At 42.1% G+C, this 19,211-nt stretch overlaps 3 protein-coding genes across 3 annotated transcripts in view; 2 read left to right on the top strand and 1 right to left on the bottom strand.

Annotated features, from left to right (window-relative positions):
* Nucleotides 1-7,164, top strand: part of Snw1 (SNW domain containing 1) — a 23,788-nt gene extending 16,624 nt beyond the window's left edge. The window contains exons 9-14 of the mRNA XM_076921547.1: nt 517-633; nt 1,700-1,841; nt 3,117-3,213; nt 4,138-4,255; nt 6,120-6,283; nt 6,367-7,164. Coding sequence (XP_076777662.1) covers nt 517-633; nt 1,700-1,841; nt 3,117-3,213; nt 4,138-4,255; nt 6,120-6,283; nt 6,367-6,565 — 837 coding nt within the window. The 3' untranslated portion in view covers nt 6,566-7,164. The remainder of the gene's footprint in view (nt 1-516; nt 634-1,699; nt 1,842-3,116; nt 3,214-4,137; nt 4,256-6,119; nt 6,284-6,366) is intronic.
* On the bottom strand, nt 7,156-14,212 carry Slirp (SRA stem-loop interacting RNA binding protein). Its single transcript, XM_076921552.1, has 4 exons — nt 14,061-14,212; nt 9,953-10,011; nt 7,693-7,800; nt 7,156-7,271 (listed from the first exon to the last, which is right to left on the bottom strand). The coding sequence occupies exons 1-4, from the start codon at nt 14,155-14,157 to the stop codon at nt 7,200-7,202; spliced, it is 336 nt and encodes a 111-aa protein (XP_076777667.1). The 5' UTR covers nt 14,158-14,212; the 3' UTR covers nt 7,156-7,199.
* Alkbh1 (alkB homolog 1, histone H2A dioxygenase) overlaps nt 14,200-19,211 on the top strand; it is a 20,801-nt gene continuing 15,789 nt past the window's right edge. Inside the window, exons 1-2 of the mRNA XM_076921553.1 lie at nt 14,200-14,445; nt 17,799-17,907. Of these exons, the coding sequence (XP_076777668.1) occupies nt 14,263-14,445; nt 17,799-17,907 (292 nt within the window). The 5' untranslated portion in view covers nt 14,200-14,262. The remainder of the gene's footprint in view (nt 14,446-17,798; nt 17,908-19,211) is intronic.

Consider the following 19,211-nt stretch of genomic DNA (forward strand, 5'->3'; position numbering starts at 1 on the left):
CATGTGTGGTTGCAGATGTGTAGCAGCACACTCAGTTAGCACTGCTTCATGTCAGGAGACAATGGACTTAAGGGTAGTGTTTGATGGATAAGTTAGAAATCTGGAAAAATAAAACCAGGCCTGAAAGATATAATTCCAATAGATGTTTAGCATATTCCCTGGGCTCGAGCAGTTTGCATTCTTATGACTTGGTTGGACTACAGGGCAGTAGTCCTTGGGCTCTTGCATCATACTGTTAGTGATCCAGTCTTAGTTCATCCATGTACTGACTCTGAACTTGTTGCCGTCCCTTGGCACTCTACCCCAACTTCCTGTGAGATGGGGAGTTGTGTTCCAGCCTCATGTAGTTACTAGGGAGATTAGAGCATGGACCCTCCATCCAAAGCATTTACTATTGTGTAAAACAAACTGTGAGGAATGGGAATGTGTGTGGTTCTCAGAATGGGCATGCGCTAGTTAATGTTCCATGATGACTGCAGCCCCACTGTGCTGACTTGTCTTCTGTTTTCATTTCAGGGGTATACGATTCCATTAGACAAACGGCTAGCCGCTGATGGAAGAGGACTTCAGACTGTCCACATAAATGAAAACTTTGCCAAACTGGCTGAAGCGCTATACATTGCTGATCGGAAGGTCAGTCTTTTACAGTTTGCTGAATGTTCTTGCATCTGTGAGACCACATCAGTTTACCTCAGGTCCAGAGGGATACTGACGTGGAGGGGGGCGGGGAGGGGGGTAATGGCAGCAAGAGCTATCTGGAATGATTCTCCTGTAGCAGTTAGTGGTTTCCTAGGCTTACCTAATTCTAGGTGCTGTTGTATGTTGCACAGTTTCTTCTGTTTTAGATGCACATGTTCCCCAAAAGGACAGTGTAGGGAAGGGTAGGTGAACATTGGGATTTAGTTCACTCACAAAATGGCATTGATGGTATTGGCTATTGACATTACAGATTTAGTGCTGTATTGATATGCACATGCACAAAGAAATAACTGGAGTATTTTTTTATTTTTTCTATACTAAAGTCTTTCAATTATAAGGAAATATTTTGTCATAAGATAAAGTCATACTTAAATGTTGGTGGATTGCTTTTGAGATAGGATTTGAGTTTCAAGCTCAGGCTATGCTGGAACCCATTGCAATTCTTCTGCCTCAGCCTCCTGATTTCTAGGTTGCAGGTATGCACTACCATGGCCAGCGACATTTATTTACCTATTGACTTATATTTTGGGTGCTGGATCTCACTGTGGTTCAATCTGGTTTCCCTTGTTTTGTTTTTAAGACATGATCTCTCTACATAGCCCTGGCTGTCTTGGAACAAACACACACAGACTCAGGTGCTTCTGCCTTTTAAATGCTTGGATTACTGTCATATACCACCATGCCCAGCGCATTCCAGTCTGGTTTTGAACTGGTGGACTCTGATGGTCTTCTTTGTGCTAGGCGCCCATTGTACTGCTCAGCCAAAGCATTAGTAATGTATTTGACTTATAAAAATCACCTGGGCTTGTTGTGTTTGCACCTTTTAAACATTCCCTAGAGACAAAAGCCCAGCCTTCCAAAGTGGTATAGTCTTTTTAGCAGCAACAAACTTTAAGTCTGTGCAGATGTTTTTACAGGCAGGTTTAGTTAGGAGTTTGAAGATGGCTGTAAATATGTATCCCACTGTGAGTTCCACTTAACATCTCACTTTACTAAACAGGCTCGAGAAGCAGTGGAAATGCGAGCCCAAGTAGAGAGAAAGATGGCTCAAAAAGAAAAGGAGAAACACGAAGAGAAACTTAGAGAAATGGCCCAGAAAGCCAGAGAAAGAAGAGCTGGGATCAAAACCCATGTGGAAAAAGGTATGACAATTTCCATTGTGGAATTTACATTATGACAATGTGTGTATGTCATTTTAAAAGGTCTTTGTGCACTGAGCATGCATGTGGGAGGGTATTTTGCAGCATACAAACGTAGTTTATGTGTACAAGAAAAATCGAGTTATTTCAGAAATAATGTAGAACTGAACTCCCCAAAATGAAGGAGTACATGTCTAAAAGAAATCTTTAATATGGGAGTAACTCACTTGGTAGTATACTTCTGATCCCAGCACTGAGGAGGCTGAGCCAGGAGGGTGGAATGTTTGAGGACAGTCAGGGCTACATAGGAAGATCCTCTCTCCAAAACAACAATAATAAAGCAAATGAAGTTAATCATATATTATACAATACAATGAATAAAGAAAAATAAAACATAAGGGATATAAAAATTGCAGAAGGAAAGTCTTGTCTTTCTGCTAATATTACTACAAAGATTTGGAAGTAAACCATGTGGCGATCTGGGAGAACATTCTAGATGGAAAGATAGATGGCCTACAAAAGCCTTTGAGCTTACCCCAGTATAGCTGATTCTATACTGGGATCCACAGGAGATGTGTCAGAGCAGCTGGGGATCTGACCCCAAAGCAGCAGGTCAGCCCCATGACAGCACTGTCCCTGCTGCACCAGTGGGCTCACCCTGCTGGACAGGTCAGGATTGTGGTGTGCAGGGTCCAGCCCTTGGATAACACCACCAATTCCTGAATTCCACCCCCAGTGGCTTTTGTGGCACTGTTAAAGCTGGGCAGCAAGCTCCAGCCAAAGCCTATACAAGGTTCTGGTTTCTTTCCATTTGTAACTCAGCCATTTCCCCAGCCCTGTCTTTGCATTTTATCATGACAATTCTCAAACAGGAGGAGGAAGAGCTGAAAAGCAATGTGCTATGAAATGAACCTCTCTCCACCTAGACTCTGATTAATTATTAAAAACAATTAGCATGACTGGATTTCCTTCATCACCACATGCTCCCTGTCCAGCAATCCAGGCTTTCTACTTAGGTATATATTAGTAACTTGTAGCTAACATAGGAGTCTGCACAAACCAGATTTAAATTGACTGCAGTTAATGATAAAGGGTTGAGTGTGGCCACAAAGAAGTGGTAGTGCACACCTGTAATCCCAGCAGCAGGGTGGGACACAACAGCCAGAGTTTGAGGCTAACTTAGGCCATGTCTCCAAAACACAGAAAAACATGGCATTTTCTAAGGTTGAGAGCACCTTGTACAAAATATGAGAAGCTAATTTTCAACTGTGTTCACAGAGGATGGAGAAGCCCGTGAGAGAGATGAAATCCGTCATGACAGGCGAAAAGAGAGGCAGCATGACCGGAACCTCTCCAGGGCAGCTCCTGATAAGAGGTGGGTTGTTACCTGTATAAACGTGAGTCAGAAAGAAGGGCAGTTCTTTAGCTTGATAATGAAATAAGAACAAATTTTGCCACATTCAAATGGTTTATCTTAACCAAATTGAAGCTCCCTAGAAGGTTCCCTGTTCATCCTTCACCTTGTTGAACTAGTAGTCTTGAGAATGTCAGGCACAGAAAAGGGAACCTAGATCATGTCTGTACTGAGGGGAAGGATAAAATTGTTCATGTGTCTGCATTCTGACTCCCAAGTGGTGGAAGAAGCTGCTTGCATGCCTGTGTGTACATGGAAAGCCAGGCACCATATATTTAGTGACATCCTGTCTAGGTCATGTGCTGTTCCGAGTTCAGTGGGAAGGAAAGTAAGCTTTGAAGGAAGATTCTGGACTCATGTGAGCAATTTAATTAACATTCAGAACAGGGCTTTGTATGATGGGAAAATGAAGTGGTGTAAAACAAACCCAATACATTCACAGGAACATAAGGTAGGCATCGGCAAAGTTTGTGATTCACAAGTTCCTGAGGACTGAGGTTGCTCCAAAGTCCAAAAAATCCTGTGCTCTAAAGGTGGAATTGGGGGTTTGGGATGAATGCAAATAAGAGGCAGGGCAGAGCTGAGTGTATCCTGCTGAGAAAGATTGAAGGTGTGTGATGCATCCATTTGTATCCAAAAACCAGTCTCTTGTGTGTTCTGAGTTAGTAGGACCCGATTGAAGACTCCTACCCACCTTTTCTAAGCATGCACCTGAAGTACTCTCAGGGCTGCTAGTGTGATTCACTGTGCATCATCAGACAATACATGTTCATGAGACACAAATATAATATATTCATTCTCTTTGCTTCTGAGAGTGGGTGTATTTATATTGCATATATTCCTCTTGTCTGTGAAAGTATATTAATAATTATGTATGTCAAATAGGTCAAAACTACAGAGAAATGAAAATCGAGACATCAGTGAAGTCATTGCTCTTGGTGTGCCCAATCCTCGAACTTCCAATGAAGTTCAGTATGACCAAAGGCTCTTCAACCAATCCAAGGTATGAGGACCTAGAAAACACCTTTATCATGTGTGTAGGTTTCTTATGGTTTCTGTTGCTGTGACAAAAACACCCTAAGTGAAAGCAAGTTGGGGAGGAAAGGGTTTGTTTTAAAGGTGTGCACTTCCATATTGCTGTCGACTGAAGACAGTAAGTGTGGTGGTAGCTCTTCCCGGGGATAACCTGTGACTTACTGGTTTGAGATTTAGAGATAGCATGTGAGTAAGTTCTTCCCAGCAACAATACTTTTTTTTTTTAATGCTTTTTATATTATATTGGCATTGTTCAAATCTATTTATTTCTTTTTTTGTTTTGTTTTTCGAGACAGGGTTTCTCTGTGTAGCCCTGGCTGTCCTGGAACTCACTCTGTAGACCAGGCTAGCCTCAAACTCAGAAATCCACCTGCCTCTGCCTCCCAAGTGCTGGGATTAAAGGCGTGGGCCACCACTGCCTGGCAAACCTATTCATTTCAATCCTTAAAAATAATATGGAAGGGGACAAACAACATATGAAGCTGGACTATTGGTTTTTGAGTGGAGATTCCTTTTTTTTTCTTTTTTTACATTTTCATTTGCATGCATGTTTACCCGTGTATGCACATGTGTGTACATGCATATGTCAATGTTGGACGTTGCTCTTGGGAACTGTCTGTATCACTCCTCCTTCCACCTTATTCACTGAGCAGATCTCTCAGTCCATCCCAGAACTCACTGAGAGTTAGTGTTCCTACCCAGCCTGCTCTGAGATATCCTGTCTACATCTTCAGAGGATGGAGTTACAGGCAAGCTTCCACACACACCTATCATTTACATGGGTCCTAGGAATCCAAACTTGGGCCCTCATGCTTATGCAGACAGTGCTGTAACACTGAGCCATCTCTGCAGCACCTGTTATCTCTCATAGATAATTGAGACAGGGTTGGGAAATTGATGGAGCTGAGATTCAACCTTGAATGCTTTGACTCCAAAGCTTTTCTCTTAACTGTTGTGCAGTGTCAGCTGAGCTGAGCAGGAGTCAGATGAAAGAACCACATAAGTAAACATTTCAACATGGTCATCTCTTCTAGCCTTAAGCTTAAACCTTCTAAATCTGGGGAAAACATTTAAGATTTTCATTGAGCACCATATTATCTTGTACTTTAATAGTGACCTTCTCAGGCCATTGAGGTAACGTTTCTCAGCATCCTTGTCCTGGACCTATAGTACAACCTCTCAATTTTAATGATGCTGTTTGTTGATTTGTTTTTTAAAATCTTTTTTTTTTTTTTTTTTTTGAGAATTTCATACAATTGACTTTGACCATATTTACTCTCCTCTACCTCCTCCCAGGTCCACCTACCAACTTTGTGTCTTCTTTTTTATTTGGCTTTGTTTAGTTTTGGTTTTTGAAGATGTGTTCTTTCTGTATCCCTGGCTATTTTGGAATTTACTATGTAAACCAGGCCGGCCTTTGTAAACCAGATCTGCCTGCCTCTGCGCCTGGGTGCCTCTATTAAGTTGTGTGCCACCACGTCCAGCCATGTGTCCTTGCTGTTTGAGACAGGACCTATTATATAGCTCTGGCTATCTTAGAAGGTGATATTTGGATCGGGCTGATTTGAGACTCACAGAGATCTGCCTGCCTCATTAGTGCTGGGACTAAAGGCTTGCAATACCACACCCACCTTAATCAAATGAATACCTTGATATAATCTTAGTCTCTAAGTAAGAACTCAAATTTGGAGAAGTTTATACTTGTTATTTTACATAAATGTTGCAGTTGCGGTTTTTCATTAGCTGTAAACAGGAACTATTCCTTGCTCAGCACTGAGATTCAGCTTTGGATAGGTAGACCTTTATATTTGGTGTCATTCATTTCCCCACAGGGTATGGACAGTGGATTTGCAGGTGGAGAAGATGAAATTTACAATGTTTATGATCAGGCCTGGAGGGGTGGCAAAGACATGGCTCAGAGTATCTACAAGCCCAGTAAAAATCTGGACAAGGACATGTATGGTGATGACCTGGAAACCAGGATAAAGACCCACAGGTACCAATGCAGACAGTTGATGGTTGGTCCTGTTACACCAGTAAAATAGAAGTAGTTCATGACCTCTTCTCATTTTCCCCCAGATTTGTTCCTGATAAGGAGTTTTCTGGTTCAGACCGTAGACAGAGGGGCCGAGAAGGACCAGTTCAGTTTGAAGAAGATCCTTTTGGTTTGGACAAGTTTTTGGAAGAAGCAAAACAGCATGGTGGTTCTAAAAGACCCTCAGATAGCAGTCGCCCCAAGGAACATGACCATGAAGGCAAGAAGCGGAGGAAGGAATAGAGCGGCCTCTTGTTACTAAATCTAACATATACAACACAAGATTGCCTGGTCTGTACTCTGTGAGAGAAGATGTACCCACCCCTTCGAACACCTGAGAACCCAGGGAGTAGGAAGGCCTGGTGGGTAGGGGTGGGGATATCAGCTTGGAAATGGGGGAAGAGGAATGGGATGAGGAATCATCTGAGAGATGACCAGGAAGGGGATAAAGATTGAACTGTAAAAAAAAAAGAAATAAAAAAAAAAATCTTGTTGATAGATCCTAGCACTCCTTTTTATTCCAGGAGATTGATTATTCTATTTCACAGGTTTTGTTGTTTTTGTTTTTTTATAAAATGGGTTGTTCATGCTTCTTCCATCTTGCAGCACTTAAAGAAAACACTGTCCCACACAGAAATGGGGGGTGGGGCATAAAATTTTCTGTAAGAACTTTATGAATAACATAAAATATAAATGGTGAATGAGATAATGTTCACACACTGAAACTATGCTAGCACATGCATTTGCCCTATTGTGCTCTTCTACCACGCCATGGGGAAACTAAAACTAACGTCTTGCTTAGTGCAGCTTGTTTCAAATAAAAACATTTCGAAAAAGTCTCAGTTCTGTTTATTTAATGGATGGTACACTGATCTTCTCAGAAATCTTTTTCTTCGTCAGATGTTTGAGCCCCGTGCAAAACCTTTGCTCTCTGAGCTTGAACATGGATCTGTGGGAGGGAAAGCACTGTCAGAGAAGGGAGATTTATTTATGTTTTTTAAGAAACATTAAAGGGATAATCTACTTGTTTTTAAGATTCGAGATTCACACCCAATGACTCAAGTACCTTGTTGTCTTCCGTCTTGTCATAAACTGAAACTTAAGTCAGTGGGAATGAGACGGTTTCAGCCCCTTTGCCTACACTGCTGTTTCCACTGTTCTGTTACATACACGCTGATAAGCCATCAAAGGGCTTTCCATGTGTGGGTGTAACTCAGAAGAGCATGTACTTAGCATATGTGTGCACTCTGCATTCAGTCCCTAGCACCAAAACTAAAGAGGAGTCCTCAGGGACTTCCGTTTTCAGACCTTACAGGACACCAACTACTCTTTAAAGGGACAGGGAACACACATCAGACAGGAACACTCACTTTCACTCCATCAATAATATGATGGTCTTGTTGTAGTGCATTCTGAAGTTCTTCCTGTGAAGAAAACTGAACCCAGCCCATGCCTCTGTGAAAGCCAGTCTCTTTGTCCTAAAAATGAAATAGAAAAGGATTAACCATGAACATCACGTTTCCATGAGGTCCATTCACATAAAACTACCAACTTTGTCATTTGCCAAAATCCGCTCTCAACAATGCATGTCAGTAGGCCTTCCTACATACCCTCCTGGTTACCCAAGGCTAAATCTTAGTGTTACTATACTGGAAATTGAGGAAATACCATCAGAGCTTTCTGGGAGTACATTTGATATAGTCAAAAGTCCAAGAAGCAAACCACTAATGGTTTTAGTCAAAGGAAACACCACTGAAGTACTTGTGTTTCACTTTCTTTTTGTTTGTTTGTTTCTAATGAAACTAATTGTTAGAAAAGCCCACAAAGGCTGGGCAGTGGTGGCGCACACCTTTAGTCCCAGCACTTGAGAGGCAGTGGCAGGTGGATTTCTGAGTTTGAGGCCAGTCTGGTCTACAAAGTGAGTTCCAGGACAGCCAGGACTACACAGAAAAACCCTGTCTCGAAAGAAAAAGAAAAAGCCCAGAAAGGTAGGTGTATCTGGGTATTCCTGAGATCAATGAACCTCACACCACTACCACAGGAGGACATGCTTTGTTAGGATGTTCGTGCTTGTGTGCTTGTGCAAATGTGTGCCGAGTGTATAGAAGTCACCATGGAGACCAGAAGAGGGCATTAGCTCCCATGGAACTGGAGTTAGAGGTAGTTGTGAGCCATCCCATGTGGGTGCAGGAATCAAACTCAGATCCTCTGGAAGAGCAGCAAGTGCTCTTCACCACTGTCTTCACCAAGTGCATTCCCCAGCACCCTCACTCAAGAACAAGAGGAAAAGGAAAACCTTCACCAACAGAGCTCCAAGCTTCAGGGTAAACAGTTTGCTACCTCCCTTGTGGGAGAGGCAGAGTGTTTATCATTTGGCCTTGTATGAGGCACAGAAGAGATTCTAGTGAGCTTGGAGGCACTGTCTCATCCCTACAACACTAGTAGAAGACACTGATGTTTGTTTAGTGAAGATGTATATTTGGCCCTCATTAGTCTTTCTTACAAAACTATACTGCTGCAAAACACAAACAGTTGGATATTACTCTGATACTTGCAAAGTAATCTTCTTAACATAGGATGTAACAAAAGCTGGTGATCCAGACAATGATCCAGTCCCATATGTCTGGTGCTCACCTGGGATCACTGTCACAAGACAAGGCATTAAAAGTTTGTGTTAAACCTGAGATGATAGTTGGGTATATAGCACACAGCTGTAATTCTAGCCCTTGGGATGCAGGCAAGATCTGCATTAAGATCATCCCTGCTAAGCAAGTAGGAGTCCAGCCCATGCTATGTGACATCCTGTCTATGCTAGAGGATTTCTTTGTACTGGCTGGGTCTCATGATGTCTATGGCATTATGCAGGGTGCTCTGGGATAAAGACAATGATGGTGTAACTCAGCTGTGAACTCTGAACTATAATACCAACCCAGATTATAGTACCAATGGGATACATGGGATGGGTTGTAAAGAAGAATGGGAAGGGAGAAGTTATGTAATACTGTAACTTTTTGTTTGGTTGTTATTTTCCTTTTTTATTGGATATTTTATTTATTTACATTTCAGATGTCATCCCCTTTCCCCATTTCCCCTCCCTAGAAAGCCCCTATCCCATCCCCCCTTCTCCTTTTTGCCTTCGTACCATTTTAATTACATGTAAGTATTAAGGTCAGTTCTTGGTTGAGGAACTTGCAATACAACAGATGCAAATAGTCAAGGAACAAGCAAGACAATAAACAAAATTCCAGTTGTTATTTTCAAGACAAGATTTCTCTGTCGCCCTGGCTGCAGTGGAACTCACTCTGTAGACCAGGCTGGCCTCAAACTCAAATCTACCTGCCTCTGCCTCCCAAGTGATGGGATTAAAGGTGGTTGCCCTGCCTCCACTGCCACCACCTCTACCATCACTGGATAAAACAGATTTTAATTAAAATGTATAAACATCTGTGATTATTATATGCTTTAATCAGTATTACCCAATGAAGAATTCAAAGATAATTTTTTTCCTTCTGACACTCTCAGTGTGAGGATCAAACACAGATGCTCATACCTACTAGCCAAGCGCTCTATCATAGGATATGTCCCCACCCCACCCCCACTAGGTTTTTTTGTTATTGTTTTAATACTCACAAAAGGTAAAGTGCACTTTCTTACATGGCCAAACTGAGCAAAATGTTCTCTCAACTCACCTGTAAGAAGGGAGAGCGCATATTAAAGTAAGTTCATGTATCTTGCATTCTGTAGCAAATATTGCAGATAAAATGTAAAAGATTCCAGAATTCCTGAACTTCTCATGAACAAGAGCTACTTTGCACTTCCTGAGTCTGAGACCCCAGAGCCAGCTACGCAGATGAATGATGCTGTACAGCAGCAGATGTGAAGGTGGGATGGGAACATGGACAGATACACTGCGGAACTGCCTAGAGTCTCCATGCTCAACTCATCATCTCAGCACACCAGCAACTGTGTACTGCACTGGGTGTGGGAGTCCCATTCCCGTAAGCAGAAGGCACTGACTGTGACAGCCCAGTGTCCTGCCAGACACATTAGAGATTTCCAAACAGGATCTCAACTTAACTAGTCTTGGATGAGTCTATTGCTGGCCTAGTTACTGTTAAGTACAGCAAACTCAGTTCTCTGTCCTATCCTGTGGATTCCCTTCTTTGCATATGTGGGTGCTCTTCCATATGCCCGTACTCTTATATCCTCTGACCTAAATTGTTTTTTTCCAGGATAAGCTAATACATCAACTATTATCTTACTGAGTTCATACTAATTAGAATACAATACTCTTCCTGTTAGATCTCAAAAGGTTTCCAGTATCTGATCTTAAAGATAAAGCTACATGGTCCTTTTCTCTCTACAGTGGTTCTGCTTTGCAGGTTTACATTTTAATGTTACTTATGTCCCTGTTGCAGTTTGAATGAAAATAGTCTTATAGGCTCATGTATTTGAATACTTGGTCTACAGTTGGTGGAACTGTTTGGGAAAGATTAGGAGGTTAGGCCATGCAGAAGGAGGTATGTCACTGGGGATTGGCACTAAAGTTTCAAAAGTCCACATAATTCCCAGTTGTTCACTCTCTCTCTTTTTTTTTTTTTTTTTTTTTTTTTTTTTTTGGTTTTGGTTTTTCGAGACAGGGTTTCTCTGTGTAGCCCTGGCTGTCCTGGAACTCACTCTGTAGACCAGGCTGGCCTCGAACTCAGAAATCCACCTGCCTCTGCCTCCCAAGTGCTGGGATTAAAGGCGTGCGCCACCACCGCCCGGCTCCCTCTCCTTCTTGATGGTTATCTCAGGATATGTGCTGTCAGCTACTATTCCAGTGTCCAGCCTGCCCTCATGCTCCCCACCGTGATGGTCATAGACTCATACTTTGAAACTGTAAGCCCCCAATAAACTCCTCCTTTAAATTGCCTTAGTTACAGCATCTCATCACAGCAACAGAAAGTAAGACAGTTCCAAGTTAATCTAAGCATCACTGGTCCAACTGTCTGTACTTCTTGTTTGCGAGTCTCCATCCCACCACTACACCACAGGCTAACAAGGAACTCCATGCTAATAGAGTGTTGTCCAGTAAAGCTTTTCAATCATGGCTAAATAAATGATTAAACATCAAATAATCCTTCAAGAATCAGAGGCTAAATTTCTGAAAGGCCCTAAAGATTGGCAAGTAACTGGAAATTAGGAAAAATAGCACCAAACATATATGTTAAAACCAGATAGTAGGGCTGGAGAGATGGCTCAGTGGTTAAGAGCACTGACTGCTCTTCCAGAGGTCCTGAGTTCGATTCCCAGCAACCACATGGTGGCTCACAACCATCTGTAATGGGATCTGATGCCCTCTTCTGGTGTGTCTGAAAACAGCTACACATATATATATACTATCCACATTGTATGTATGTATGCATGTATGTATGTTTATATATACATACATATATATGTATATATATGTATGTGTATATATATACACATATACACTATATACACATATATGTATGAAATATATAATAAAAATTTTTTAATTTTTTTTTAAAAATGGAAGTGTAAATTTAAAAAAAATTAAAAAAAAAAAAAAAAAAAAAAAAGACAGACAGTAAACATTCTAGAAAACATTTCCAATCTGATAGTTTGGATCGTTCATATTCATCATTGGCCCCTATGCTAAAGGCTTGGTTACCAGCCTGTGGTGCTATTGGGGTGGGAACCTTTTAGGATACAGGGCTTAGTTAGTGGAAGGACGTTATAGCAGTGGGAGGGGCCTGCCCATGAAGAACACCGAGGCCCCTTACTCCTACTCATTCTCTCTGAAAGTACACAGCCTTCCTCCGCCTTCATTATGATATACTATGCCAAGACAAACCCAAACAAGCCTGGGTAAAACTGGACTGAAAGACAGACTAAAACTATTTCTTCCTTTAATCTGTTTATGTCAGATAGTCTTTCAGGGCAACAGAGAGCCAACACACTAAAGAAACCTCTTCTAGAAGGTAAGCTTCTTACCAAATCACTTCAGGACAGTGTGCTGTAGATACTAAAAGCAATGCCTAGATAGCATGTGTTTGTTAAATCAAAGGATGAACTGGAAAAAAAAAAAGCCAAACTCTTTCAAAGTTGCAATGTTAAAGAGTTTGAAAGGTTTCAAGTCAACCCTGGTAGAATGGAAACTTGAACCTACTAGGTGGTGGGGAAAGTCCAACAGAATGTAAGGGAGAGCACTATAGTGGACTTGGCATGCACCAAGAAGGGACACACATCCTATTTCCAATCATATAACTACATCTGTGTCACAAAAACTAAGAAATCACTATATTTTATACTTTTAAAGGGGCTGGTCTACACATTAATAACTACCAACAATGCTCTTGGATTTTAAGTTTTGATGAGCAAATTTAAAAATTTGAATTCAGCACGGCACAGTGTCTCACCTATAACCTCAGCACTCAGTGGGCTATAGTATGAGATCTTGCTTAAAATAAGTAAAGGTTGGAGGGACGGTTCTGCGATTAAGAGTACACACTGCTCTTACAGAGGACCCATGTTCAGTTCTAAGGATGCACACCGGGAGAGCTGGAACTGACGGTAATTCCGGTTCCTGTGGATGCAATGCCCTCTTGTGTGTACTACATGGGGCACCTTCATTCACCTGCACATACCCACACTGACAAATATACATATACAAAAATACTTTAAATTGCAGTTGACAAAAGCAAAAATGGTAAGTCATTTTAGAACTAACCAATTCTCTATCACCAGACTAGTCTTTTCTGTGCATCAGTTTTAACAGCCATGCAAGCAGAACCACTATCACTTGTTAAGTACTTACATTCTAGCATAAACCTACCAAGTTCACCTATAAACTTATGTATTCCTCTCCCCAATTCTATGGGAGAGGTATTACTGATTTCACTTTTTAGAAAATTAAATGGGTTCTCCTTTCCCATATTGACCTCAGTTATTCGGATTATAGAACTATTAAAAATACTAGTTTGGAATCCTAACCCAGGCATTCTGAGTTCGAGAATCCACTCTTCAATCACAAAAGCTATCCAGAGGCCCCACAAGCAGCTCAAATTCACATACTGCAACTTTTACTATTCATCTTCTCTCGGTTTGTTCTTTCTAAATTCTAAAACCACAGGTCATCTATGCTAAGAATGCTGTCGATTTTACCTCAAAAAACTCAGTGATTCCGACCCCTCCCCTTTATCAGTTCCTTGGTCCAAGTTTCAGCTTTGAACCAAAAGAAATCTTTTCTCTCATCTCCACCCCTACGTTCTTGCCACTTTAAAGCCAAGCTCCCCTGAGGTCCAAATAGCTCCTTCTGACTCGTGAATGTACAAGAAAGTAAATAACAAATCTTTCCACCAAATCATTCCGAATCGCTGAGTACTATCGATTCTGGCCCTAAAACTCGGGGGAGTGGGGAGGATCATGCTTAAACAGTTAACCGGAAGCAAAATTTTTTTGCGCAAGAGTTTATTCAAGATCAAACGACTATGTTCTTTTCAAAGGAGTATCAGCTTAGGTCCCTGTGCAAGGCGCAAGGGTGACAGGCAAATTCATAAAAGCTCTCCTTAAAAATAAATAAAAAAATACATAAGCAAACAGCCTGACCTAACCCACCGACCATGTTGACTTAGGTTCTCTACAGAGTAGTCATGCTTTGCGAGTTTGTGCATAGGTTTTACGCGTTACTTAAAGCATAAAGATTGCGCCCTTCATCATCTCCATCACTCACTCGATGCCGCGGTCCAAGGAATTTTTCTGATAAACGCAATAGGCCGACCAGTACTGGAACGCAATGCGGTTAGCCCCTTTACAGCGGAGGCTGCCATGTTAAGACTGAATGTATAACGACCTGGGGTGGTGACCCCGGAAGGACTTGCCCGATTCCGGAATTTGGAGTTCTGCTTCCGGGCCAAACTGTTCGCAGGGACGAGATGGGGAAGATGGCGTCTGCGGTGGTTTCATTAGCCACGCTGGCTACAGAATCCAGAGAGGATGCTTTCCGGAAGCTTTTCCGCTTCTACCGGCAGAGCCGGCCGGGGACAGCCGACTTGGAAGCGGTCCTCGACTTCTCAGAGGCTCATGTGGCTCGGAGCCCGAAGCCCGGCGTGCCCAAGGTAGGAAGGGAGGAGTAGTGTGCGCTGCTCCGCACGCTTAACGGCCTGCTGGGCCCCACGAGACTTGTCCGCCCCGGGACCTATTTTGGAGAGAAGCCCCTGGTGGGCCTGTTCCAAGGGCTGTACTGCCGAGCGATGAGCGACCGGCTGGCTCACTGCCCCCAAAGCGCTGGGCCGCAGCTTCCTGCCGCCATTTTCCCCCAACCCACGCGACCTTGCTTTAAAAAAAAAAAAAAAAAAAAAAATCTGGAAATTGCTCGTACTTTTTTTTAACCGTTCGCTTAATACTAATGCGTTATTTTGTGTAAAGCCTAGAAGAAACATTTTCGTGGACGTTAGGGTGGCCCCATAGCTTCGAATAAAACCAGCCATTTAAAAAGACAGACTCGACCCTGTCTTCTTAGAAAAAGAGGTGAAAGTAAAGGTAAAATTAGCAGGTTTTTTTTTTTTCCTACGAATCTAGGACCCTGGAGAGATGGCTCCGTAGTTAAGAGCACTTACTGGTGTTCCAGAGAATTTGGGTTTGATTCCTAGCATCCACGTGGCAGCTTACAGCCGTCTGTAACTCTGCTTCCAGCGGATCAGACACCCTCTCCTGAGCTCCACAGGCAAAATACTCATACACATATAAGTAAACAAATTTCTAAGCAAAAGCTAAACCTGTATACTCTTACCCATTTCTACGTAAAGAGAACATAACGAGAAGGAAGCGGGCAGAGGGTAAAGCGTGGCTGTAGTGGTGTGTTTTATTTTCCATGGTCACATTTACTTACAGTTTTTCAAGACAGGGTTTCTGTGTATCCCTGCCTGTTCTGGAGGAACTCACTCTGTAGACCAGGCTAGCCTCAAACTTACAGAGATCCTTGCCTCTGCCTCCTGAGTGCTGGAATACAGGTGTGTGCCACCACCACCTGGCCCTTATCATATTTTTTTAAAACTTCATCTTGTTGAGACAGAGTCTCATTTGGGAGTCCAGGCTGGCAGCTAACTGAACCACCATGCCAGGGTGTCTTTGTAGACACTTAAGAGGGAAAATATGTAACCCCTTATTTTGGCTTTGGTATTTATTGTGCAGGGATGTTCACATCAGAAATTGTTAACTAGCACAGAAGTAAGTAAAATTGGAGTCCAGAACTCCACTTCTCAGAAACTTTGTTAACAGATTCGGTTCTAGAGTCATCTGAATTACATGTTAGATTAGCATTGGACTGGGAAGTCCTTGGGATTCAGCTCCCTTTATCTCTATTCATGCACGTGCTCACGCCTCCCAGAAGTGTTCTTTTTGTTGCACAGAGCTCAGAAATACAGTACGTATTGATTAAAAGAAAGTTTGGCTTGTCAATTTCACCATCTCAGCAGATTAAAGGTAGCATTTTAGAGAAGCTATTGTCACAACACCAGGTTAGAGCAGTGGAGTTAAAAATGGCTGCCAGTCTGGCAAGAGAAAAATCAGAAAGAGGAAATTTTTTTTTTTTCCTCTAAAAGCTCAGTGACTTGGTTCTTTTAGCATATAGAGTAAGTTTGTAAATCTTAAGATTTGAGAATGTTTCTGAATTCGAGTGCAGTATCAAGTGTGGACTATTTAAGAACTCATGACCAAATATTTTGCCAGCGGATGAGTAACTAGAAAACTTAAGCTGATCAAGACTCTCAGAAAGTTTCAGATAGCCATTTTATTTTAAAGACTGATGGACCTGGCCTGTAGCTCTGTGGTGGAGTTTTTGCCTGGTGTGTATGTTGTTATTGTTTGAGGCCTGTCTATATACCAGTCATTTGTATTTTGTCAGGAAATTTCCATCCTTGGAGACTGAAACAACCTCATTTCTCAAGCCAGGCATGTGGCACACACCTTTAATTTCAGGACTTGAAGACAGACAAAGGCAGAACTTTGAGGCGGAACTCTGAGTTCCTGGACACCCAGGGCTACGTAGTAAGAGATTCATCTCCAAAAACCATCAGGAACAGCAAAAAAAAAGACGCTCATTTATCTTCAGAAAGAGAGGCATTTTAAAGCAAGCCACTTCTAACATTCATGGAAAAATGAAGTGGCTTCATTTTTTGTTTGTTTCCCTTATAACATTGGGGTTTGGGGCTTTGGGGTTTGGTTTCAATTTTTGTTTGTTTAGGTTTGGGGTGGTGGTTGTTTGGTTTGGGGTGTTTTTTGGTTTAGTTGGGTTTGGGGGGGTTGTTTGTTTGAAATAGAGTGTCTCTTTGTATCCCTACCTATTGTCCTGGAACTGGATGTGTAGACCCTGCTCACCTCAAAATCACAGCTTCTCGTGTGCTGGGGTTAAGGGTGTGTGTGTGTGTGTTGAGACACCTGGCTACCTGCTGCTTATCCAGTGTAATAACTCATCTATAAGATGCCCTTATGTACAAAGAAAACTTTATGAGCTCCTAATAATTTATTTTTTTAATAATAAAAGCAAAGTTCTAACAGTATTTCATTAAAGGGTAGCAGTGTCAGCAAATGGAACCCTGGTGTTTTGTGGGAATAATTTTGTGGCTAGAGTACTCTATTTTCTCAACCTACTCCTGCCTGATAGTTTCCTATTGCTAACTACAACAAACTGCTTCAGAAACCATGTTTTGCACTAACCAGACCAAAGAGCACTGTGACCTGAGATAGATTACACTTGCAAATGATTTTTTGTTTGTTTGTTTTGGGGTTGTTTTTTTTTGGTTTTTTTTTTTTTTTTTTTTTTTTGGTTTTTTTCAAGACAGGGTTTCTCTGTATAGTCCTGGCTGTCCTGAAACTGTAGACCAGGCTGGCCTCGAACTCAGAAATCCCCCTGCCTCTGCCTCCCAAGTGCTGGGATTAAAGGTGTGCACCGCCACCACCCGGTTTGCAAATGCTTTTTGAGAATCCTCTTAAATTAACAAAAGTGTGTTCTTGTAGGAAAGGGTTGTCTTGAAAGTCAAAATTAGGGGCTGGAGAGATAGCTCATCAGTAAGAGCACCCACCACTCTTGTAAAGGACCTGAGTTCAGATCCCAGTACCTACATAGCAGCTCATAACCATCCATAGCTCCAGTGCCAGGGAATAAACCCAATACCTTCTCACCTCCACAGGCACCGGGCATGTACATGGTACATATACATGCAGGCAAATAACTCATACACACAAAATGAATATGTCTTAAAAATAAAGCCAAAACCAGTCTAGCTTAATTGTCCTTTTACCACTTAGCTTAACTTACCAGAAAATAATATTTGTTAAGACTACAGATGCAGAAACAGGCCATAGGTCAAGTTGGTGGGGGAGTTAGTATTGAATGTCTTTTGAGCTCTCAGGTTCTCAGGGTTGACCTCTAAGATAACTAACCCTCTGACTTAGGTCTGTCTCCTTCCAGGTGGTCAGATTCCCTCTGAATGTGTCCTCAGTGACTGAGCATGATACCTGTAGGGTAGGACTTCAGCCTGTGAGCCAGTGGCAGGCCTATGGACTTGAAGGCTATCCTGGTAAGTGCGCCTGAGAGAAGTGAAAGTATTCAGTTATTCCAATTTCATGGGAAGAGCTATGAATAGATAAAGAATATATTTAAAACACATTAATGCCCCACCCTGGAACCTGTTCTATTTGTGTCTTCTCTGAAGAGTCTGTTTAATGTTACCAAAGACTAAGGTGGTGGCGCACGCCTTTAATCCCAGCACTTGGGAGGCAGAGGCAGGCGGTTTTCTGAGTTCGAGGCTAGCCTGGTCTACCAGGACAGCCAAGGCTATACAGAGAAACCCTGTCTCGGGAAAAAAAAAAAAAAAAAAAAAAAAAAGACTAAGGAAACTCAGAAATGAAAAATAAATTAGCAAATTAAATGAAAAAAGTAAAGACAGACTCTAAACTCTGCCATAACTCTGAACCTCAACTCTGCCAGAATTTTAAGGGATAGAATAATAGCATAATAGACTAAATGATTTAAATGTTTTGTTTTTGTGAAGAGTACATTTGTCTTTTATTGTGTGAGTGTTTTGCTTGCATGTATGCCTGGTACTTGGGAAGTCAAAAGAGCTTGTCGTGTCCCCTGACTGAAGAGTTAGATGGTTATGAGCTGTCATGTTGGTGTTTGGAACTAAAACTGTCCTCTGGAAGGGCAGCAAGTGCTCTTAACTGCTGGGCCATATGTCTGGTCTAAGTTGAACATTTTCATTTTATATGGGATGGAGAAGGGATACGTGCACATATATGCCTTTGCCCTTAAAGGAGAGGAGAATTTATCAGATCACTGGAGCCACCTGACATGGGTACTGGGAATCAAACCCTAGTTTTCTGCAAGAACAGTATATGCTCTTCACTGCTAAGCCAGTTCTCCAACCCCAAGACGTATTTATTTTCTGCATATGACTTTTTACGTACTTGTATGTATGTTCACAAAATGCAGGCCTATCTCTCCTATCCCTGTGGACTGCTCTTAGACTTCTTAACTCTTCTTTTCAAAGCCGCAGTTGTCTGTTGGTCGGGCCTTCTTGCCATATAGATTGGAGGACGAAGTTGTCAGGCCCGCTTTGGCTCTGTCTCATCAGAGTGATGTTTCCGGCTTCGCAGGGATTCATGCTTGAGCTGTATCGCTTGGGCTGGAACTTCACTGTGTCTTCTCACAGCCTTTGGAAGCTGCATTTGGTACAAGTACATGCAGAGTGTGTGGAGGACTCTCCTTTTGGGGTGATCAGAGGATTTTCTTCTAGATCCTACTTAAATCTGAACGAACTTGTTTGTACCTGTCTATACTGGAGTAAGCAGGAGGAAAGTGGGTCTGGAGAAGGAAGGGCTT

The sequence above is a fragment of the Arvicanthis niloticus genome, chromosome 23 (assembly GCF_011762505.2).
Source record: "Arvicanthis niloticus isolate mArvNil1 chromosome 23, mArvNil1.pat.X, whole genome shotgun sequence".
NCBI lineage: Eukaryota > Metazoa > Chordata > Mammalia > Rodentia > Muridae > Arvicanthis > Arvicanthis niloticus.

What these genes read in the sequence shown, in the direction of transcription:
- Slirp (XM_076921552.1), bottom strand. Translation starts at nt 14,157, where the DNA reads ATGGCAGCCTCCGCTGTAAAGGGGCTAACCGCATTGCGTTCCAGTACT. An exon ending in TCCTTGGACCGCGGCATCGA is followed by an intron (nt 10,012 to 14,060) that starts GTGAGTGATGGA and finishes CCCTTCTTACAG; the next exon opens with GTGAGTTGAGAGAACATTTT. An exon ending in ATATTATTGATGGAGTGAAA is followed by an intron (nt 7,272 to 7,692) that starts GTGAGTGTTCCT and finishes TCCCTCCCACAG; the next exon opens with ATCCATGTTCAAGCTCAGAG.